We start from the raw sequence: 24,432 nt of genomic DNA on the forward strand, positions 1-24,432 counted from the left end.
TGTATGTCAATCTCTATGTGTTTTGTCCTTTGATGTTGAACCGGATTATTGGACAAATAGACCGCTGAAACATTGTCACAAAAAACTACTGATGCGCGCGTTAAAGGAGTGTGAAGTTCGAGCAGCAGATTCCTAATCCAAGTCGTTTCTGCAACCGCATTTGCAACTCCCCTATACTCAGCTTCCGCACTGGATCGTGAGACAGTAGGCTGACGTTTAGCAGACCAAGATATAAGATTGTCACCAAGACACAATAACCCGATGTCGAGCGTCTCGAATCTGTCAGCATCAGAATAGGCAACCAAGTCATGTGAATCAGATCTCATGATCTGTATACCATAGTCAATTGTTCCTTGCAAATAACAGATGATACGCTTCATAAAGGCAAAGTGAGGATCTCGAGGCTCATGCATGAAGAGACACACCTGTTGAACTGCATATGACAAATCTGGACGAGTAAAAGTTAAATATTGCAGTGCACCCGCCAGACTCCGATATAATGTCGGATCCGAAAATAGAACTCCATCTGTAGCACTTAATTTAGATGAAAGATCAACCGGTGTTGAACAAGGTTTGCACGAGGACATGGAAGCGCGGGTGATTATGTCTTTGGCATATTGGGTCTGTGACAAGAAAATACCATTCTTTTGCTGAGTAACCTTTATTCCCAAGAAATGATGTAGACGACCCAAATCGGTCATGGCAAATTCCCTTGAGAGCGTGCCAATAATGTTGTTTAAGAGACGGTCATTAGAAGCTGTAAGGACTATATCATCAACATATAATAATAAATATGCAATATTAGACGGGTCCTGTTGATAAACAAATAAAGACTGATCACAGGTGCTGCTACGAAACCCCTTGAAGGTAATAAAATTAGCAAAACGGGTGTACCCCTCGGTGCCTATTTAAGACCATATAGTGATTTCTTCAACCGACAAACGTGGTTAGGAAAACGTTTATCATAAAAACCCGGTCGTTGATGCATAAAAACCGTCTCATGTAGTTCCCGTGTAAAAAAGCATCCTTTACATCAAGTTGATGAATAGGCCAAGTCCTTGACACAGCAAGAGACAAAACCGTGCGAATAGTGGCTGGTTTGACCACGGGACTAAATGTCTCATCACAATCGACACCAACTGTTTGTGAATTTCCATTAACCACCAACCTGGCCTTATAACGTTCCAACGATCAGTCCGATTTAAATTTATGCCGAAATAACCACATGCAACGAATCACGGGACGGTCATGTGGGCGTGGAACAAGCTCCCATGTTTCATTATCCTGTAATGCCGTATACTCAGTTTGCATTGCATGCAACCAATTTGGATCAGTTAGGGCTTTGGCATAGGAAGTAGGGACCGGGGAAAGGGAGATGGTGTTGTGTATAGTCGAAGGGTTGGACCGTGATTTGGAACGAGTTGTCATGGGATGTTGGTTAGTAATCGGACCGGTTGGCTGGATAGGATGGGGCTGGGCTTGGGCCGAAGCTGGTATGGTGGTAGAGGGGTTGGTCAAAGGTGGTGCAAGACGAGGACGACGCGAGTATGTGAACGGGTATGGGGCCGTGACCGGGTTGGGTGTGGGCAGGTTAATGTTGGGTGTGGGCTGGTTAATGGGCCAATGGAATGTGAATCCAGGTGGGGTGGTGTCGTCCAAAAAATTGTATGAGGTAGGATGATGAGGAAGTGTAAACGGGAACACGTGCTCATCAAAGGTCACATGTCGTGAGATGTGTACCTTGCCTGTGGTAGGGTCGAAGCAACGGTATCCCCGAAAGTCATGTGGATACCCGAGAAAAATACATCGGATGGACCGATGGTGAAGTTTATAAGGCTGAGTAGCTGATGTGTTAGGGTAACACGCACAGTCGAACACACGTAAGTGTTTGTAATCAGGCTGACGATGATAAAGAGCAAATGTAGGTGTGTAAAAATTTAGGCGTTTGGTTGGTAATATATTGTGAAGATAAGTGGCGGTGTGTAGGGCTTCAACCCAAAACGAAGGAGGTAGATTCGCATGAATTAAGAGAGCCCGTATAATGTCGTTCAAGCGGCGAATCATATGTTCTGCCCTTCCATTTTGAGAGGATGTTTGAGGGCAAGAAAAACGGAAAAGCAAACCGTTTTGTTGGGCAAAAGTTTTAAACGCTAAATTGTCAAACTCACCACCTAAGTCGCATTGAAAAGTTTTTATTTTGCGGTTAAATTGGGTGAAGATTAATTGATGGAATCTGGCAAAAGTGGGAAAGGTTTCGGATTTATATTTTAGGGGGTAAACCCACACGAAGTGCGAGAAATTGTCAATTAGCACCATATAATACTTGTATCCTGTTTTACTCGTGATTGGCGAAGTCCATAAATCGCAATGAATAATATCAAAAGGAGCAAAAGTAAATGTATTAGACGAATAAAAAGGCAATCTTTTACTATTTGAAAGTTGACAAGAATTGCAAAGATTGTGACTTTTGTCCTTATTACATTGAAAATTAAAACTACGATTTAAAATATCTAGAACTTGCGCCTCGGGATGTCCTAGACGATCATGCCAAGGTAAGTGGTGGAAAGCAATAAAGGTGGCTTGAGGCGGCAGTTGAGGCGGCGTGAACGTATAAAGATTCCCGGTACTGTTGTGGCGAGATAGTGTCTTCTTAGTTTTGAGGTCCTTCAAAGAAAAACCAAACGGGTCAAATTCGACATACACTTGATTATCACGAGTAAAACGTCTAACAGAAATAAAATTTTTAATTATTTGAGGGCTATAAAGGATGTTTGGGAGTATATAAGTTCGGTTTGGTAAATGGTGAAAGCCGGTACCTGATCCTTTAATTGGTAAAAGCATATCATTACCTAGCAAAATATAACGACATATAGGAGTAGAATCAGGGATAACGATTTTACCTTGGTCTTTAGTGACGTGAGACTCGGCCCCTGTATCCATAACATCTGAGTTCCAAGCCATATTAGGAGAATTAACCTGCATATTAGCCATTGCAGCACTCAAATCAGTTGGGCAGAGGGGGTTATACATGGGCTGGTTGAATCCGGGTGGTGCAAACGGAGCCGGAGAGTAACCGGTGGCCGGAGGGAAGCCGGTGAACTGAACCTGAGGAGCCGAGGGTGGGTCGGGTTGCTTGCTGCCAGACCACTGCTGCTGGGTCGGGTAAGGACATGGTGGAGGTGTCCACCAAGCCCAATTAGGAAAAGAAGACGGCTGTCCCTGATAGGCGGTCCATGGGGGCTGTTGCTGAGATCTGCCCCTGCCTCTGCCCCGGCGGTTGGAAGCCCCGCCTCTGCCTCCGCTGCCACGACGATTATTGGTGGAGTAGGAAGCTTCAGATTGCTGGTTGTTGTTGGATGAAGAGCCAGCTGAAGGCGACGCTACAGTAGCAGCCAAAACTGTATTCTGTGAGCCCTTCTGAGCTTCAATCCGGATGACTTCGTCATTAAGCATAGTGATAGCCTGGTCCCAATCAACACCCTGCTGATTAATTAGAGAAGCAGTGGTGTTATATTCAGGTGGAAGCCTGCGAACAAGCTGAAGAACAAGCCGTGATTCAGAGACGGGCTGATCAACATCGGCCAATTGACTGGCTAAATCGGACAGCCGTTGACAGTAGTCGTCAACCGAGGAACAAGCTGTCAGTGTGAGATTACAAAACTTCGTCTCAAGCGCCGCAGCGCGAGCCTTTTTGTTGCTTAAGAAGATCTTCTCGAGCTTTGTCCAAGCCGCTCTAGCCACAGTTGTATCTATAAGACGTTTCATAAGATCATCCGAAACGGTGCTGTAGATCCATTGAAGAACCAATGCATCGAGTTCTTTCCATTGGGCGTATTCGGGAGATGTGGCGGCTGGAGGGGCTGATTCATCGATATGGTTTAATACCTTATACGCAATAGTATAAAGGCGAAACAGTTTTACTCATGCCGAATAAGTAACCTTCGTTCCGTCCGAAGTCCGGATCTTGGATTGAATGTTCGACACAGAGTAGGCAGGATGAAGAGGATCGGGTTTGTTCGATGATTCAGCCACGGTTTCTTTCGTCATGGTGACGGGGTCGGACGTATCCGGTGAGTATTAGGGTGGGATCGAGAAAAAAAAAATAAGAAGAAGAAGAAGAAGAGAGTAGGTTATCAGATTATGGCTCTGGTACCATGAAAGTGATTATGGTTGTAAAGTATCGATCGATTATTATTGATAAACAATGACCCTATATATAGGGAAGAATACAACCAAGAAATAAGGAAAGGATATACACAATGAATACAATGATTATCTCTAAATAACTAACTATAATCTATTCCTAATATACATAATAATTGGCTGGCTAAGAGCTCGATCGTTTAATTTTTTATGCTCGATCGTTTGTTTGTTTAAGCTTACACAGATGAACACATCCATGCTCTGTTTGTGTTCGTTCGGTTCGTTTGCAAGCCTACTTTTATTCCACAACTTTTAAACTTTCTATAAGCTATTAGAATGCCAATACAATTGCAAAAACCATATTATATCAACAAGATTTTTGGAGATTTTCACACTTTCGTGCGACTTTCGACTCTTTTGAAGCATTCCATTTAAGCTAAGTTTTCTATTTTGACCATTGGATCTAAATCATAACCCAACCCGACCTGTTTACAAGTTAACCGGTCACAGTTAACTAACAATGGCAATCAACTAACCTTGTTAAACATCTGTTCCTTATTATGATGTGTGATGCCTCCACTAAAAAGTGCACATCCGAGAACAAGCAACATGTTGGACAAAATTGACCCTAGTAATGACTGTTGAACGAGGCGTAACATGCCTTGCTTCAATGCAAAAAGTAATATTATCAACTCTGTTGCATTGCCAAAAGTGACATTGAGAAGGCCACCCACTGCAAATCCAAATTTTATATATAAATTAAATGATTACTATGCAATTGAGACCCTTGGAAATTGAAAAACAAACCTGTAGGTACGGTGTAGAAAACCAGTTGTCTGCACAAAAGAAGCTAAATAGTCAAAACATGTTTCTTTTTGAAAGATCATTTTATAAACCATAAAAACAAGTTTATAATTGACATATATTCAATTATATACATAATGTGGCGCAAAGTTATTGAAGATATTAATTTGTAGATAATTACCCGGTGGCCCAACCCAGACGCTCTGCCAAAGGTATGATGCCTAATAAGCTCAACATAAACACCCAACCCTGATATCATAAACAAACAGGTCAAAACAGTGGTAAAACTACAAATTCATGACAAATGGTAGCAATATTTAATAACGTAACTCACTGGGCGATGGGTCAATTGGTCAACCAGCATTGCTAACGGGCCACAAGGTAAGAGTAAACTTAGTTTATCAGAAAAGAAAGCAGTCTTTATACTGGCTAACATTATGTTCCATGTAGAGTTGGTGCCAAAACCTTCCGGCCCGCCTTTTAACAAGTTTCTGGTAGTTGACACGGGTATAGCTCGACTATCATCTTCTAACTCAATCATTGACTTCACACTTGATGATTTCATCTGTGAAAATTCTTATTTTAGAAAATAAAAAAAAGCACGGTTTATGGTGTATGTCACTATAAAACGTTCTGATTACAATTGTTGACTTTTCATATTATCAAGGCATATCAGAATTGATGTATGAAATAAATCTTAAGGGAAAAGGTAGAAGTAACTATAGAATAGTGAAAAACGCATAAGGTATTGTGTTTTATTGATAACTATTTATATAAAAGAAACCTAATCAAATCAACAATAAGCCTATCTAATTTATTCTATCTAATGCTTACACATAGAGCTGTTGACGAAGCGAACGTTCAATGAACTGTTCGTGAACCGTTTGGCGGGAAGTTTGTTTATAAAATAAACGAACGAACATGAACAAACCATTTGTGTTCATTTTATTAAACAAACGAACACAAACACATGTTTTGTTCGTTTATGTCCATTTATTTGTGTTCCTTTATACTCGTTTACATAATAAATAGAAAATAATTAAACATTAGAGTCATCTACTTGATTGTGTTCATTTATGTTTGCTTGTTTGTGTTCATTAACGTTTGTCCATATATGTTATTTATCTTTGTTCAATTATGTCATCTGCTTTCGTTTATGTTCATTTTTAACAAAGGAATATGAACACAAATAGTTGTTTGATTAAGTGTCTGTGTTGGTGTTCGTTTATTTAAAGTTAAATGAACGAAGACGAACATGAACATGTCTTCATTTGGTTCGTTTACTAACAACGCATGATGAATTGAATATAGAGGTAAGAGTAAAAGTTACATGTAAATGAGAATTGAGGCCTCCTAAAATCCTCAAATTGCTGCTGTTGCCCATAGTTTCACTGGCGAGATGGAACTTTGAATGCATTCAAACAACGAAATGATCAACATCAACTGGTGCAGCTATGAATAATCAAACGAAGATCAAATTTATTAGAAATCAATACAATACAATACAACACAACACATTAATTACTAGATACGATCAGATTGAGCAATGTGATTGCTTGATGAGGCAGTTAGGTTAATATATTGATCAAACGCACAACCTTATTATTATTATTTTTGTGTTTGCATGATGAGGCAGTTAGGGTGATGAATGAATGTGTACGTACCTACGCTGAGTTTGATGATAATCACTGACGTTGACATTGATGTCAATAAATCGTTTCTTCTTCTTCTTCTTCTTCTTCTTCTTCTTCAGAATCATGTGTCGTCTTACTTATTGATTTTTAATTTTATTAAAAAACCTTCATTTGGTTTACAGAACAGAAAATATTTATTAAGAGTTTGAATGCATTCGAGTAAGTCTGGGTCGGGTTGACATAATCCATTTTCAGTTTGGTATGTGTTAAAACGAGTTACCGTCCATATGGAGTCGGGTTAAAATGGTTATTTTAGGAAAAATAAAAAACAAAAATAAGTTCACCTGCTATATTGTTCTATGGGGCATTGACTATGAGGCGTTCTGGTGGAAACGATTAGGTGGTGGAGAGACACAACGGTTGTGAGTGGGATTTTTTTTTTCAAAATGGTGTTTATTTGAAAAAAAAATAAGGAAAATGGGGAAAGTAAAAAAAAAAAGTTTTTGTTGTATTCGCAGCTGCCAGCAGTGGATTAGGAAGAAAATGGATTAGGATCCGCCATTGGCAGGAGATGATCAATCATTGGGACCTATTCCTTCTATGCCAGTGGCGGGTTAAGAGAACAACTTTAAACCCTGTTTTTATTCCGTTATCTTCAAACTAACGATGTTTATATAAACAGTTTCAAAGCTCCACTTGTCATCCATCTGGCATCTAACTACTGTGTTCCAGAGTCTCATTTAACGAGGGGAGGGGAGGGGAAGGAGGAGAAAATGTTAAAATATCATGTTCCAGAGTTTTTTTAATGAGAGAATGGGAGGAGAGGGGAGGGAAAATACTAGAAAAATTAAACATACATTCATCCTCCCAAATTGGATAAATTATGAGAGAATATCTTTTTAATTACTAAATTACCCTTAAAACTAATTTTATTTTAGTTTTACTTAAAGGGTATGATAGTAAAACTATAACTTTCTTTTCTTTTCCTCTCAACTCGGGAACACATGAAATATGTAAATTCCTTGATTTTCCTTTCCTTCTCATTAAACTCGGGAACACTAAAAAAAGGATTTTCGTCTCCTTTCTTTTCTCTCCTAATTTCCTTCCCCTCCCCTCCCCTCGTTAAATGAGACAAATCCCTTCAAAGCTTTAACTTGTCCTCAAAGCTGCAACATTTCACATGCCCCCTGCCAAACACCATCAATATATTAAAGACGATTCAGAATCCAGAGCAAACCCGTGATATATCAAAGCTGCCAAACACCTTCAATATATCTTATGAGACATCAAAGTTAAAGCTGCACAACACCTTCAATATTCAAGACCCGTGAGACATTAAAGTTAAAGCTGCACAACATTAAAGTTGTGCATGAATAAATTGTTTTTTTTTTTCAAACTCGTCTTCTACATCATGAAACCCTATCATTGTTGTGCAGCTTTAACTTTGATGTCTCACAAGATATATTGAAGGTGTTTGGCAGCTTTGATATATCACGGGTCTGCTCTGGATTCTGAATCATCTTTAATATATTGATGGTGTTTGGCAGGGGGCATGTGAAATGTTGCAGCTTTGAGGACAAGTTGAAGCTTTGAAGGGATTTATGCATGCATACATTAAAGTTAGATGGCAGATGGATGGCAGGTGGAGCTTTGAAACTGTTTATATATACATCGTTAGTTTGAAGATAACGGAATAAAAACGGGGTTTAAAGTTGTTCCTCTTAATTCCCCAGGTCCCAATGATTGATCCTCTCCTGCCAATGGCGGATCATAATCCATTTTCTTCCTAATCCGCTGCTGGCAGCAGCGGATACACCAAAAGCCTTCTTTTTTTTTTTTTTTTTTTGACTTTCCCCATTTTCCTTTTTTTTTTTTTTGCAAATAAACACCATTTTGAAAAAAAAATTATTGTGAGAGGTGTTAACAACTTTTGTAGCAATCGTTTGTTTTCTACTTGTTGCCTAAATTGAGTAAAACGAATCATCATTATGACGCAAAGATGGGACAAAGTGTCAAATTACATCAATACTCAGAGTAGTTTGGTTTATCTCATTGGATTGTTAAGTTGGTTTGCACTTCGCAAGAGTGTGTTGGGACTTTCAAATGCATTATGCATAGGGAGCTGATCAAACTTAATACGACGAGTTTTGAATGAAGAAACGAGTTGGTTTGGGTTGAAATTTAGTAAATGAGACTCAAATGCACTATAATATCATGTGTTTAAAGATGACCTAATGGATGCATATAACTGAATTAGAATACTTAATTGGTCCTGTGATTGGTGAAGTTGATCAAAAGATGGATTGGTTAGACAGTTGCGCAAATAGTTGCAGTTTGGGAGTCTAAATCGCCAAGGGTGAGCATGCAAAGCTTTCTTAAGCAAGTATACTCAAAATTGGCTGATAAAAGAATTTGAAATTATCTAATTGCTTATTTGCTTAATTTCTTACAATAACCAAGTTGGTTGTTTGACTTGTGTATAAAATGCTAAATCTCAGTTGTAGATGCTAAGTGTGATATAGTGCATGTCCCTTGGTGTGCAAGAATTTCAAGTTGAGTTGAACCAAATGAGCGATAGCAATAGCACAAACAAACATATATAAAACCCCAAATTCAAGAACATTTATATACTACTTCATCTGGTTTCAAACTAACACCAACTTTACATGATCAATTAACTAAGAATCGACAAGCGCTATTCGTGAAAGTTGAACCAACACGAGAAAGGTAAAAATACCACGGTCAAGAATGTATCAAATAATAAGCTTGGAAGTCTCTTTTTAACTGCAACAGGCTCCTGCTTGAGCAGGGGCGCCATCTCTTCCGCCCGATGGACCAGAATTACCACCATAACCGACTTTAATCCCATAAGACTGTCATAAAACAGAAACAAAAGATAATAATTAATGTTAACTAAGATGATTTAAAAAGAAGCACATAAAGAAAAACGACACATGCCTCATTTGACACGTCAAAAACTCCATCCTGAATCTTCTTGTAAATTGTTCCAGCTGTGTTTATAAACGCCTGAAAGCGAACATGTAAATCATAAAAAGAAATTTTCAAAAACAAACAATTAGTAATTTAACATAAGATAATAAATTACCTCCTCAACATTCTGCGCAGTTTTTGCAGAAGCTTCCATGAATACCAGACCATTTTCCTTAGCAAACTGTTCACCTTCTTCAGTACTAACTGCTCTTCTGTGTGAAAGATCACACTTGTTACCAATGAGCATTACAGTCATATTTGCATTTGCATGTTGTCTAGCATCCTCTAACCAACTTGCAAGATGATTAAAAGTTTCCCTCCTGTATTATACACAATATATAAAGTTATACACACCATGTTGAACACATCCCTATTATAATAATCTTTCATAATTGAGTGTGCCATCATTAATTGAAGAGAAAAAACTCAAATTAACTAGTAGAAGAGGAAAATAAGTCTGAATAAAGAAATGTCAAAACATTCAGAGTTAATTCATTATGAATTTAATTTTTTTAAAATGTACTTTTCAGTTTTCTTACTTTAAAATGTGTTGTGTGTGTGTGTGTTAACGCCCAAACTTTCGGTTAGCAAACAAGATTTATAAAAAAAAGAGAGAATTAGGGGTGGCAATTCCCGACATGGCACAAGAATCATCAGGTTTGGGGTTGGCATATCTTACCCATTTAGAAAACAGGTTGTGGTCGGGTTGATCTGTTTAAACAGTTTAGTTAAAATAGTCGACCGAACAACATGTTTAGTTAAACAAGTCACCCCAGTAATCTGTCTATGACCAATTTAACTCATCAACCTGATTAGCACGTTTACAACTTGAATATAACCCGCCAACCCATTTAAATAAACGGGTTAAATGGGTCGTCTTCAGGCTACACAATTTCAAGTGTGTGCTGGTTAGGTTGATGGTTTTGACACATATAAAATATGGGTAGTGTTCGGTTTGAACAATTCAACCGCCAACCCACAGCCCGCCAACCTGACACGATTGACAGACACGTATGAGAATGATACCTGGTGATGTCATAAACCAGAAGCGCACCAGCAGCACCTCTGTAGTAAGACCTGGTTATTGATCTAAACGACTCCTGACCCGCCTGTAATACCAGAAGCAAAAAAGATAAGGCCAGAGATGAATATAAATTTAATGAATAATCAGAATATTACATTAGAAAGAAAAAAACATTACAAGTGTAACAATGAATGTATAAGTACCAAAGAAAGGATATAAGTTAACAAACCGTGTCCCATATCTGCAGCTTTATTGGTTTGTTGTCAACGGTGATCATTCTGGCACCGAATTCAACACCAATAGTTAAATCATGAACTGGTTGGAACCGCTTGTCAGTGAACTGCAGAAGAAGGCATGATTTTCCAACCCCTGTATGGAATAGATTATTAATATTTTCTGTTTCATGGATGATAGCACATATTAACTTATTAATGCAACAAAACTTCTTCATATATGATATAAATGCTACAATCTCTTACTAACAATCATCTATAAATGCTTGGCGTTACAATCCAATTCACCAATGAAATACACAAATGTAGATGCTATTAGGGGTGGGCAAAAACCGAACCGTTAACTGAAAAAAATAATCATAACCGACAAAACAGATCGGCTATGGCTTAGTAGACATGGTTAACTGACCATTCGGATGTGGTTACGGTTAATGTGTCTTCCTTAACCAACTCTAACTGAAACCAAACCTTGTATGATTGCGTATTTCCAAATTTTATACATCTATTACCATTTTTATATAACTCCATTTCTATCTTCGAACAATAAATTCATACTAACCGAGCTTTAAAACACCATAACCAAGCTTCGAACCGGCATATTTCAGCTTGGAAACTTCATTATTTAGCTTGAAACACCATAACCGAACCATTTTCAACCAACACAGAAGGAAAAAAAACACACTAGACATTAACCGAAAGTGAGCCATAACCGGCAGTTAACCGACCACTCGGTTATGGTAATGCAACATACCATAACCGAAGCTCGGTTATAATTAAGCCATCGTAACTGAACCGAACCGACTTTGCACAACCGACCTAGATGCTATAATCAATCAGATTGAATAAGAAATATGAACAAAATGAAAATGAATAAAAATTGAAGAGAGCATAAAACAATTAATTACATCCACTAAGATGATGGCGTGATTCGTATCTAGACGGACATTATACACCACAAGGCGATTAGATCATACATTTAGGGTAACAAAATTAATGACTAAATAATAATAATAATAATACATTTGATAATAATAAATGAAGCATATTACCGGTATCGCCAATGATGATGTATTTGAAAAGGTATGCGTAGGACATGATTGTTTCTTCTTCAGATCTCTACGAAATGAATAAAAAAAAAAAAACAGAAGATGAAATTGAAAGCTAAACTGTTGCTAGTGTTTTTTTTTGGTGATTAATGAATCTGGAATGAAGAAAGGAAAAAAAAATGTAAAAGTTGGAGATGTGTAAACAAACAAACAAACAAACAAAGACGATCCCTGGATTGAGATGCGAATACAACGAACTTTTGGACTCGTGTTTGCTTACCCCGTCAACCTTGACGGATTTTTATAATTGAAGCCCCAAACATCAATAATAATTCAAGCCCCAAATATACGATCTGTAGTCGGGACTGCTATTCAAAAGAGAATTACAAACACGTCAACCTATCACTTTAGTGTAGTTGTTTTAGATGATACATTAATCAAGGTTCAACGAATCGAATTTTGAATATTCGAATTTAATTGAATTGAATTATTCGAATTTTGAAATTTTGAAGTTGGATTCGAATTCGAAATAGATTCGACAAATTCGATTCGATTCGAATTCAGAATAGCTAATTCGATTCGATTCGAAAATGAAGTTCGAATCGAATTCGAATTCAGTCAAAAAAATATATTTCAATTTCAAAACCACTATAAATTTGAGTTTTTAGCAGCAAAAAGTACAAGTCTATAAAATAAATAAATCACTTAAAGTTATCATTGTCCAATTACATTAATTATTTTCCAAAATGATGAACATCTGTTTTTGATCTTTGTAACTCGAAAGATTAATGTAGTTTATCTTTTCATAAGTATGTAAATATATAATAAAAATAAAATGTATAATTTGAATTCGAATTTCGAATCGAATACGAATTTATAAATTCGTATTCGATTACTAAAATCGAGTTCGAACCGAATCGAATTCGAATAACTGAAAATCGAATTCGAACGGTCAAATTCGAATGCGAATCAAATCGAATTTCGAGTTATTCGAGTCCAATTCGAATACTGAACACCCCTATGTTCTGGTTTGGAGTAAAGTGTCATTTTAGTCCGTGTGGTTTGGCAAATAATGCGAATTTAGTCCAAAAAGTTTATTTTTTTGCATATGGACCCTCCACGTTTCCCAGTTCTTGCCAATTATATCCAAATCACTAACCCCGTTAAATTTTATCGTTAAGTCAGGTGTAGACATGTCTTTTCACTCTTTCTTTATTATAATACTTATTTAAGTAAACTGCGGTTTTAGTCCCTCTGGTTTGTCAAAATTTGTAATTTAGTCCAGTAGTTTCAAATTTGCAATTTTCTTCTTTATGGTTTCATTTCACTTGCAGTTAAACCCGAATTTATTAACCTTGTTAAGTCTTGTCGTTAACCCATTTGCGTGCGCTTCATGTGACGATCAATTTTGTCTTTTTTCTCTCCAAATAAACCTCAGCCCTAATTCGCAACCCCTCACGTGAGGGGCTGGGGTGTATTTCGGGAAAAAGGGAAAAAAGAAGGAACAAAATTGCCCCTCACGTGAAGGGCACACTGATGGGGTTAACAACCAAACTTAACGAGATTAGGGAATTCGAGTTTAAATGCAAGTGAAATGAAACCATAGAGAAAAAAATTGCAAACTTAAAACTATTGGAATAAAACCGCAGATTTGGACAAACCACAAGGACGAAAACCGCAATTCAGTTAAATAAGTATTATAATAAATAAATAGTGAAAAGACATTTTACCCCTGACTTAACGATAAAATTTAACGGGGTTAGTGATTTGGATGTAATTGGCAAGAACTGGGAAACTTGGAGGGTCCATAAGCAAAAAATAAACTTTTTGGACTAAATTCACATTATTTGTCAAACCACAAGGACTAAAATGGCACTTTACTCTCCGGTTTGTTTTTCTTTTAGAAACCGGGTTGGGTCTGATATGATTTTGACTTTCGGTGATCCAATCTGTTTTAGCCTACTTAATTTTGCTTTAAAGTATCTTATAAAAAGATTTGAGTGATAAAAGTAATATTAGTTTGAACTTAGGGGCTGTTTGTTTACATCTGAATGGAACCATTCAGATGTTTACATCTGATTCATTCAGACTTCAGACTGTTTGGTTCTAAACAGAAAAACATCTTAATGGTTAAAATTAGGTCTGAATCATTCAGACTTAGTGGTGTTGTTACAGAGGCTCATTCAGATCTGACTCATTCAGATATGAATGAATCAAACAGCCCCTTAGTTTATTTAACTTAAAAATACTTGTACTTGGCTAGTTGCGAGCTTTACGTTTATCGCTCGCGTCCAACCCTTAAATAATATTGAAAGTTCAGACTTGATTCGTTTATCAAGTTATTTAACTATTTTCACTTCTACGTGTAGTTATTCATTCGTGCATTTACTTGATTCTTTTACCATTAAATATATAATAATATTTACTTGACAATTCTATATTTTATGGTAGTGTAAACAAAATTATGATATACAAGTAATAATCAGGGTTGGCTCGTGAGACAGCGAAAACAAGTTAGGGCTTTAGGCCCTCACTCAGTTAAGGCTTCCAAATTAAAAAAAAAAATTATATATAGATATGTTATAATGGGTACAGTAAACTCGAAATAATGTATTGGTGTGGTGGTAAGCTTGGTTGTTACTAAAGTATAGTTTATGAGTTTAAAACTTGTAATAATCAATTTTTTTTCCTACCTATTGTTATGAAAAGGTCCCAAAATCTTGTTTTGATTTAGGCCTCCATATTCGTTGAGCCGGCCCCGGTAATAATAGGTTACGTATAGTCATTAGACTAATCAAGTTCAAGGCATGAAATTGAGGTTTCTAAGCACGCCATGTTCGCGTGATGAGCCTTAACATGACACGAATATTACGTCACACACCCCCATATAAAAGTTATTTTTGTTAGGTATTAAAACTCTAAAGTTCTAAAATTACATATGCATTTTTTGAAGTAAATTATGTTTAAGCTATACATATTTTTAAAGTTAAAAATTTTTGGTGTAAAAAGTACCCAAATTGTTTAAGTTACCACACAAAAACATTATAAAAAAAATAATGTATAAATAAATAAATGATTAAATATGTCAACCCAAGAACCCGTTGGTTGACACAAGCGTAATCTGTTACGCTAAACGTGTTCACGGGTTCAATTCGAAACCGGGCCGAGTACTCTTTTAGACTAAACCCAAAACCGGAATTCAATTTATTTGGATTGGATGTTGGTAGAGAATTATCAGGCTTCTGACCTTATGTCATCCATCAACAAGTAGAGATATTCAACCCAAGAACTGAAAATTTTAAGGATCTAATTAATCAATGGCTATAATTGTATCTAGAATATTCAAGCTCAACCACTTTATATCAGAAACAAATCATCCATTAATCTCAGTCATCAACCACTAACTTGTGGATTTTCATTCATAGTTATCTGATACATGTGATGTATTTTTGTAAAGATGCATCTAAAATTCAAAATTATAAAAGCTGTATATAACAATCTACCACTGGTACACTACAACTTTTCTATCAATGTTCTTAGCCATAAATATGCAAGTTTAGCCTTCTTAACCATAATGAGTGTAGAATCATATGATAAATGTCATATCTTTTCGCTGGATTATTAACCACAAAATGTTGTTGCACCCTCTTAACATTCTCCTGCAGCCTAACATACTCATCATCTGAGATTCCCAACAAAATCCTCTTCAACTTCGGTATTTCACCCATTGACACCCGAACTGAAAATGCATCCCAGTTGAGAACGTCACTAAATGGTAACACATAATGCTGAGATATCAACACGGGCACACACCCAGCGTATATAGCTTCAACTATTCGTGGACTCGCCACTTCATATCCACTAGGACATAAGCAAAACCGGCTTGTTTGCATCATTTCATGATAAGAAACATTATTAGGCACTCTATTGTAAACTTGTATGTCTTGATCTTTGTCTTTCCAATATTGGAAAAGCAAAGGTCTAATCTTGCCATGAAACTGACCGCCTGCAAAGAATGCTAGGGTGGTACGATTAGATGCTGGCAGACCTCCGGTTATCATAGTGGTCTCGCCTCTTTGAAGGTTGATATTTGGGATTGATGCATCTTTTCTTGGATTGAAGTACTCTGAGGTATTTGCATTGCATAGTAGTCGAATCGAAGTGAAGTATAACGAATGGACAGACCATGTTGCTCTAGGCCCCTGCACCATCACAAGAGTCATAGCTCCTTAAAGTTAACATCATTAGCAGCCATTTTATTTATAAATGAATCAATTTCTTTTTCTAATTCAAAATTTCATATCATGTATATAAAGTCTCTAGACTTGTCTATAAATACATGTTTTGTATTAGCTCTTAAATCGGTCAAACAAGGAAGTCAATTTTTTTTTGTAAAAATATTGAATGTCACCATATCAAACTTTGACCAGTTTAAGAGAATTAACAAGTCATTATACAAAAATAATTACAAGTAGGGGCTGCTTATACTAGTTTATGGACTTTTATGTGCAATTAGCCCTTTTAATAAACACACATTCCCAATATGTTGTATGCATGTACTTGGATTGTTATTGCATCAAGTTTTTTTATTTTCTTAATTAACTCATCAAATATTTACAGTTTTCATATAAGTGGATAGAAAGTGTTTGCCGGTTAACCCGCTAGCCCATTGAGACCCATACCAAAAGACACCATATTTAATCAAAACGTGTCCCGGCCTACCCACTTGACAGCTCAAATTTATGCATAGAGGATTTGAACCTACCCAATCATGGCAAGCTAGCATGAAATGGTTGGATCCTAGGCTCTGGTTCCAGTAAGGGTACTTTGATGAAACTATGTGCACATAATCACCAATAACACGCTCAAGGACAGCTTTATCACGGATAACTGGATCGAAAAGATAATCGAGGATCATGGTGACACTAAATGGGAGAAAATACACATGAGCTCGATTTGGGTCAGATGTTCGAAAACTAGGATCTTTCTCTATGAAGTTAAGAAAGACGCCTTCCGTGGAGTAAATGCCATAGGTAGGACCTTTGTGAAATAAGGGTGGCTCTCCTTCTTCATAGATGTATACTTTGAATAGCTTCTCCATAAGCAAGTAACTCCTACACATGAAACATTTTATTTGTATTCTTTTGAACAACATATCTAATAGTAACCTCAACATGATAATAAATATGCTAACAAAAAAATAAAGGTAGAATATGATAGATCAATTTATTTCATCTCTAGTTCTATTGTCTTAAATAAAAATATATTTTTTCTAATGTTTTCGGGTTTTAAAATCTTTGTCTATATATCCATTCTTCTTTGACAATGTATTTGATGTATAGTTTTAGGTGACACGTCAAATACACAATCAAATTTTGAAATATAAAGGCTTGTTATGTTTTGATTGTGTAAAAAACTCGTTTGCATATCTTTATTTGTAATCAGACTCGTTTGATCATGTAATTATAATGCATTAGGGTAATATGGTAAGTATGAAAAATATAAAACATCAAAGTTTAAAGTACTATAATATTACAAATTTTAAAAAACGTAGACAAGTTGATATGTTATATTTTGTAACAAATTTTATATTTTATATATACCACAATTAAAGGACATCTTGTAATCTACTTGTTTTTTGTGTTTTCTACAATTTCAAAATGATATTATATAATCTATTGTAGAAAATTTAGGTAAACACAAAACGAGCCGACAAAGCATCCACGATTCTTGTGAGGCATGTGACATCTCTTGTTCACAGTAAAACTTTCTATTATTTGGGTCTCAGGCATTAATTGCTTTGAAAGTAAAAAAAAACATTTGATTTCATGTTATTATATAAATATAAATCTAGTCATGCTTAGCATGAATTGAATTGTTTTTTTTTTTTTGTTTTTTTTTTGAGTAAACGTATTTGGGAGGCAAAAAAAAATTAGTTATGATTAATTTTTCACTCCTAATATATCTTTGGATAACACTACCTACAAATCCTTTTTGCGGTTCAATATCTTCATCCGAAACACCAATAAAACACGCTAAATCATCTACCACACCAGATTATCCTATGAAAACATCAAAATTTTCTCTGTATCTCTACAAATATTGTTAAAAAAACCTCATATAAATTATTATAAAAAAAACACAAACACATTGTCAAGTAAATTACTTTATTTAAATTGAAGTGTGGTGTATAAAATAACAAAAAAGTGTAAAAAGTAAATAAATAATGTTTTAAAACAAAAGCGTTCCACATATTTATAATTTTACCTAATTACTTTATTTAAAGTAATTTATAAGTAAAAAAATAAAACCGATATACAACCGACTAAGAGCATTTTCATCCAACCCCCTATATTATGTTATGGATGTTTTTATAATGTAGAGAGTGATTTAGGGTGATGTGAACGAAAAGTTTTTATATTTTAGATAACGTAATGATTTTATTATATATTTGAAAAGTTATTGTTCACTACTATAATTATTTAATATATTTTGAAAATGGTGTAAGTGAAAGAAAAAAAATGATAACGATAAATTTATAAAAAATATTATTTAATTAAAAAGAATAAAAAAAATGTAGTATGCTTTAATATAGTTTTTTAATTATAGATAAGAGGTTAAATATAAATGCTCTAAAAGTTAAAACGCATAAGATATATAGTTGAAGGTTTAACAATAACGCTGTGTTCCCAAGTCTTATTTAAAGAGGGGAGGAAAAAGAAAGGAGAAGAAAATGTGAAGGAATCATGTTCCAGAGATTTTTTAAGGATGATAGGAGAGGGGAAGAGAGAGAAAAACTAGAAAATTTAAGTGTATAATCATCTTTTCAAATTGGAGAGATTAAGAGAGAAAATGTGTTTGTATCATTAATTGTCTATTAACTCCTACATTTTCTTTTCCCTTCCTTCCATTTTCATTAAACTCGGGAACACGAAATAAAGTGACACATTTTCCTCCCCCTCTCTTTCTTTTCTCTTTTAATTCTCCTCATTTTCTTTTCTCTCCTTAAATGAAACTCGGGAACACAGTGTAAAAGAAAATATATTAATTGGTCGGCCCCACCAAAATTACAATGGGAATGTGGAATGCCCCTATCGTACAAGCTACAAGGAACACGGTCCTTAATTTATGGGTCATGCTATGCATACACCAGCCCCCTGGTGTGGGACTAATGCTATACGGCTCGTATAGGACCTATACGAGTCGTATAGCCCTAACCTATTGACCTGCGTACGAACGTGTCTGTGTGGCAACTTTTTGCAGTCTATACGAGCCGTATAGACCCTATACGAGCCGTAAAGATTTTCCAGCTCGTATAGCCTATGTAAATCGTCTAACCTATACGAGCCGTATAGGGTCTATACGACTCGTATATACAGCCTGTCAGCATGTACTTTTGACCAGAGATTTTTAATTACTTTCTGGTCTATACGACTCGTATATGTGGTATACGACCCGTATAGACCAGGTATCAGATTTTCAAAAAGCTATATTATGAAGGCTATATTTCAAAAGTTGAGTTAACACGAGCCAAAACATCTACACCAACAAATGAAACTATTTTTATAACAATTATATTTCAAAAGCTTAGATAACTCATGTATGTGTCAACCAAAATGGATTGCATTACCACATCTAAAAAGTCGTTACCCCGAAACGCTCATGTTGTACGTAGGTTGTTATGTATATTTTTATTTTGTAACCAACTCGGGTGTTGTTTTTAATATTTTGTAGTTTTAAAATTGAAAAAAAAACTATACGAGTCAAATAGACCCTATACGAGTCATATAGCCCTATACGAGCCGTATAGGGGCTATACGATACAAAAGAATAAAACCTGACACACTGCTTGAAAATGACTTGACCATGCACCTATACGAGCCGTATAGAGCCTATACGACTCGTATAGAATACCCTGGTGTATGAATAACCAACATGGTGTATGTATAACCCAAGCCTTAATTTATACAGTAATGTTTTAAAACATTATTAATGTTACATTAGTGGAGTTAATTAACATTGAATGCACTTTCATTATATGTGAAAGAAAACGTTCTATGCATAAATTATGTGAACCACCAGCAACGTATATAAATTAAAAAAACTATATAGATATTAATATCAAAGTAGAAAATAATTAAATTACCTGTGAAAAAGGTAAGGATTTCTGTAAATATTTCCACTAGGTACATAATCAGGATCATTTAACGGAGAAGATGAGCTGCTGCTGCTGTTACGGCTCGTGGCGGCGTCTCTTATCAAAACCCGAGCCCCGGCTAGCTCTGCTTCAACCTTCTCCAGGTTCTTGTCTCTCTTCTTGTTTCTCCTCAACAAGCTCTCAGTTTTTAACTCCTCCATCAATTTACTCACCACATTGTTCATCTTCTCATTCTGCTTCTTACACGAATCTGATTCACACTAATTCCACAACAAAAAAACATCAAAATCAATCAAACACAGTCTGACATCTAATCACACATCATTTCCAAGTCGTTCAGATAGAGGTGAGACAACCGTTTTGGCCAAAAAAATTCAATGGTAAAATCAACTGTTCGGATAGACATTAGACGACCATCTATGGTAAAAACAGATGTTCGAACAACCATTTTGAAAAAAATAAATAAATAAAGTTTGACCATCTATATTCAGAACAACGATCAAGATATTGGATGGACGACAACAATAACTTTCAAAAGTTTTAAAAATTTGAACGTATATGGTCAAAACGAGTGTCTGGATTGAGGTCAGAATGCGTTTTGACCAAATATTTTCAAACTTTGACAGCCTATGGTCATGGTCAGAACAAAAGTCCGGATATTGAAACAACACCGTTCTGACCAATAACTTTCAACGTTTTGTCTTTTTACAAAACGCCCATCTTAGTATTGGCCAGCTATAAATTATTCAGGTAATTACTATAAGAAGATGGATAGATAAATTACAGTGAACATGGAGTAGAGTGCGGTGTTAGGGTTTAACCACGGTGGTGGTGGGGGGTGGTGGAGATTGAATGAAGGGATAGAAAGCGTTGATGAAAACGAAGAAGATAACGATGAGAGAGCCAGGCCGGCGGAGGCGTAGGAGACGACGACAACGATAAGGACGGCGAGGAGTGTAAAGGAAATGAGCGTAAATGATTGATTATTAATGATTGATCTACAAAACATGTTTTATTGAATGGATGGATCTGTAGCTAGGGTTTGTGTGTTAGGAGAGAAAGCATGAAATGGATGATGTGGTCTGGTTTGCATGCTATTCGGAACCTTCCGAATGCGTTTAATGGTTTTCTATGGATTTTTTTTAATAAAAGTTAATTTAACAAGTGTACGTTAGCTACTGTTTGATTTTTTAATTAAGTGCTTCGTCATTATGTAAGAAAAAAAATATTAAATTCGTATTCTAATTTAATAAACCTTAATTAATGCGTAAACAACTAATTTAGTTGTACATTTATTCATATTGAATAACTTCCAATAAAAATAAAATAATATATCATATTCTATATAAGTAAATTAATAATTACTATTTTATTTTTAATTTTTCTTTATTTGATAACTTTCCCTTATTCAGAGAAGGATTAAAACTTTTTCGAATACACGAAATCGATTTTTAAAATACCCGATAATACCTTAAATTACCCGTAAAATGCATAAAAAATACCCCTAAAAATGTAACTTTTAAAAAATCCAATCTACACAAAAAACCCCCCGAAAATAGTGTATTCAAATACCCATTTTAGAATACCCGATTCTATATCTGACCCAAACCAGATACATAGGGTACGTTTTTAGAGGCAATATCCGGACCCGAACCCGACCCGAGTATTGGCAGTACCCGACTTTTCAATACCGGTCATACCGGAACCCGGTTTCATACCCGAACCCCGGGTATTTGAAAACCCCAATTTGTGCGCCTCTACTTGATTGCACTCTCAATATAAGTTACAAAGAACAAATGTCCATTGTCTTATTTATGATGTTTAGATGTTTCGTCAATTCCATTACAAGTTAATGAATATTTTTTTTACAAGTCTCCAAGGCTATGCGTAGTGGAGGGCTACAAATTGGGGCGTTTTGCGTCGTGTGGCGCCCAGTTAGCAAGGGGTGAGAATTTGTTTTTGGGGTGTAATGGTGTATGGGCTACATAGTAATATAATATATATATATATATATATACATATATAGATATATCTTACACACACATAAATAATAATAATATCTATATATGCAAACAACATAGACATGAGGGCGAGAAGAACTCCCCGCCCCCGCCCCCTTTTCGCCCATTTATCGCCGGGGGGGGGGGGGGGGGGTTTGCGGTGTTCGCGCCCCATTTCGTCCAAACTTGAGCCCCACTGCACTCGGCCTAATAGTAGATAACACAATCTATAAAGGTCTTTTTGGCACTATTATGAAAGAAATTAATACATCAGGGCTTAAAGTAAATAAGAATAGAGGACAAGGTGATGATAATTTACCAAATATGAAAGGAAAACATCGAGACGTACAAAGACAGTTGTTAGATATTAGCCCAAGAGCATTTTACACATAGTAGTTGTCATGGTTTAAATTTAGTCCCGTCAAAGGATCCATATACGAGTAATCTTGTAACTTAAAATCAACCACATGTACGTGTTTAGCTCAGTACCAACCTGGTAGCTCTTTGATGAAGGCAGGTGAACAAAGATCAAACGTTTCTTCTCCAAAACTGATCCACACCAAGCAAGCATATATCTCCAATAGATCGATACTCGTCTCGATCTACAACCAACAAGAAAACGTTATAACGATATATTGTTGGTGTTAGTTGTTTGTGCTCAAGAGTACAGAACCGATTAATGTTGAAACTCTTAATTCCTCTCTTTTGAAAACACTTAATTAATCTTTTGGTTTCAATTCACAAAATACGTATATCCAATATTCTTGTTCTTCTCAGGTGTCCAAGAGTAGCATTACAGAAGATGCCTTTTCTAAGTAGACTTTTTTTAACGCTTTTTAAACACTAGAATAAAAGTACGTTGGTACCTTTGAAAATGACATATCATAATGATAATTCCAACTTCTCTAATACCCGGCCCATTTACAAAGTGCATGTATTAGTGGATTATACGTGTAATGACTATGTCATTGCCGTCCAAGAAAACAATTTCGATTATAAACTCATTTAGTGAAGTTTGTATCTTTAAGAACATGCGTAGTCAAAACTAGATACATCCAGACATTTTGCGCCATGTGTCGCCTAGTCAGCTTTTAGACATTTTGTAAAAAATGGGTGCAGTGGAAAATGCCTCTAAAACGCCTCTCTCTATCACACAAGACCCTCAAGACTCATGTCATCCTAACGTTATGTATAAAACGTTTCACCAAAAATATCACCCCAAAACGCCCGGGGGCGGTGTTCCCCGACGTTTTGGCTCCAAAACGCCTCATAACTTTGGTCTATCAATGTGGTAAAAACATGATATTGTATTTAATGAATTAATATTGAAGCTTCCAAAAACAATATAATGTGCTTTAGACGAGTCGCTATTGGGCTCCAAAGGCTGAGCTGGCGGGCGCCAAATACCGCAGTGGGGCGTGGTTCTTCGTTGGGCGCCGATGATTTGGTGGTTCAAACTGCTGACACGGAAGTGTGAATTATGTGGGGCCCTCCCCTTTCCAACGGCTCTTTTTACCGTTTGATATATATATATATATATCAAACTAAACCATTTACAATCTCAAACTTTTTATAATTTTCTCCTAAAAATGCCTTCCGATTAATCTTCGACACCCGACTACTACCCTGATCCCGACGTTATTTCAGACTCCGATTCAGGGGATGAGGTAATATTTAGTGCTATTCTAGATGCTACCCGAATCTTAGTCGAGCATTGCGAAAGCTCACAACCGCTAACAAGACGTCCTCATCGACAACGGGATCGTTTCGGTGCTCATGAAAGGTTGATGCAAGATTATTTTTCGCTGGACGCGACTTTTGATGCGGAACAATTCCAGCGGCGTTTTCGGCTGAGTCGCCAACTTTTTTTACAAATTGTTGGTGATTTAGAACGTGATTATGATTTTTTCCAACAACGGGATGACGCGAGAGGTAAGCCCGATTATTCTCCATTGCAAAAATGCACGACGGCGATTCGTCAACTCACGTACGAGACCACGAGCGACGCCATGGAAGAGTATTTACAAATGTCGGAGACAATGGCTCGTGAAGCCCTTCACACGTTCTGCGAATGTGAGTATTATCATTTTTTAATATGTATTTATAAATCCTCTCATTTTAAATGCAAATTTAATAAACTGACATTAAAAATTTAATATTAGGTATTCCTCAACTATATCATAAAAAATATTTGAGGAAACCGACTCAATCCGACATACAAAAAATATACGAGGTGCATGAACAGAGGCACGGTTTTCCTGGGATGCTTGGTAGTCTTGATTGCACACATTGGGCTTGGGAAGCTTGCCCAGCTGCTTGGCAAGGTCAATATTATCGAGGTGATCATGATGGACCAACAGTTATCCTTGAGGCTGCTGCATCATTTGATCTTTGGATAT

General features: G+C 36.2%; 3 protein-coding genes across 4 annotated transcripts in view; all 3 read right to left on the reverse strand.

The window, feature by feature from the left end:
- Window positions 1-1,921: 1,921 nt before the first annotated feature.
- On the reverse strand, window positions 1,922-4,142 carry LOC143554471 (uncharacterized). Its single transcript, XM_077044218.1, has 2 exons — window positions 2,901-4,142; window positions 1,922-2,664 (listed from the first exon to the last, which is right to left on the reverse strand). Exons 1-2 carry the CDS (start codon window positions 3,763-3,765, stop codon window positions 2,651-2,653), a joined length of 879 nt encoding a protein of 292 aa, XP_076900333.1. The 5' UTR covers window positions 3,766-4,142; the 3' UTR covers window positions 1,922-2,650.
- Window positions 4,143-9,181: 5,039 nt separating this feature from the next.
- Window positions 9,182-24,432, reverse strand: part of LOC143554465 (ras-related protein RABB1c-like) — a 102,761-nt gene continuing 87,510 nt past the window's right edge. Inside the window, exons 2-7 of one of the 2 annotated variants that reach the window (XM_077044211.1) lie at window positions 11,879-11,932; window positions 10,826-10,965; window positions 10,599-10,681; window positions 9,688-9,892; window positions 9,540-9,608; window positions 9,182-9,454 (exon numbers count right to left, since the gene is read on the reverse strand). In XM_077044211.1, the coding sequence (XP_076900326.1) occupies window positions 9,362-9,454; window positions 9,540-9,608; window positions 9,688-9,892; window positions 10,599-10,681; window positions 10,826-10,965; window positions 11,879-11,924 (636 nt within the window). In that variant the 5' untranslated portion in view covers window positions 11,925-11,932 and the 3' untranslated portion in view covers window positions 9,182-9,361. Of the gene's footprint in view, window positions 9,455-9,539; window positions 9,609-9,687; window positions 9,893-10,598; window positions 10,682-10,825; window positions 11,389-11,878; window positions 11,933-24,432 lie in introns of those variants that run through there. The other variant, XM_077044210.1, reaches the window with a different exon arrangement.
- On the reverse strand, window positions 15,398-23,986 carry LOC143554478 (putative glycosyltransferase At3g07620). The gene is made up of 5 exons (XM_077044224.1): window positions 23,730-23,986; window positions 22,527-22,635; window positions 20,022-20,293; window positions 16,641-16,989; window positions 15,398-16,077 (listed from the first exon to the last, which is right to left on the reverse strand). Exons 1-5 carry the CDS (start codon window positions 23,984-23,986, stop codon window positions 15,412-15,414), a joined length of 1,653 nt encoding a protein of 550 aa, XP_076900339.1. The 3' UTR covers window positions 15,398-15,411.

The sequence above is a fragment of the Bidens hawaiensis genome, unplaced genomic scaffold, assembly GCF_021521415.1.
Source record: "Bidens hawaiensis isolate Kalapana, Puna unplaced genomic scaffold, B.hawaiensis_p1.1 tig00017684_1, whole genome shotgun sequence".
Lineage (NCBI taxonomy): Eukaryota > Viridiplantae > Streptophyta > Magnoliopsida > Asterales > Asteraceae > Bidens > Bidens hawaiensis.

Excerpts from the sequence above, each read along its gene's own strand:
- LOC143554471 (XM_077044218.1), bottom strand. The coding sequence starts at position 3,765 with ATGAAACGTCTTATAGATACAACTGTGGCTAGAGCGGCTTGGACAAAG.
- LOC143554478 (XM_077044224.1), bottom strand. The coding sequence starts at position 23,986 with ATGGAGAATAATCGGGCTTACCTCTCGCGTCATCCCGTTGTTGGAAAA. Across the intron at positions 20,294-22,526 it reads CTTCATCAAAGAGCTACCAG|TGTGAATCAGATTCGTGTAA; the intron begins GTTGGTACTGAG and ends TTGTGGAATTAG. Across the intron at positions 16,990-20,021 it reads AATCCTTACCTTTTTCACAG|GAGTTACTTGCTTATGGAGA; the intron begins GTAATTTAATTA and ends TTTCATGTGTAG.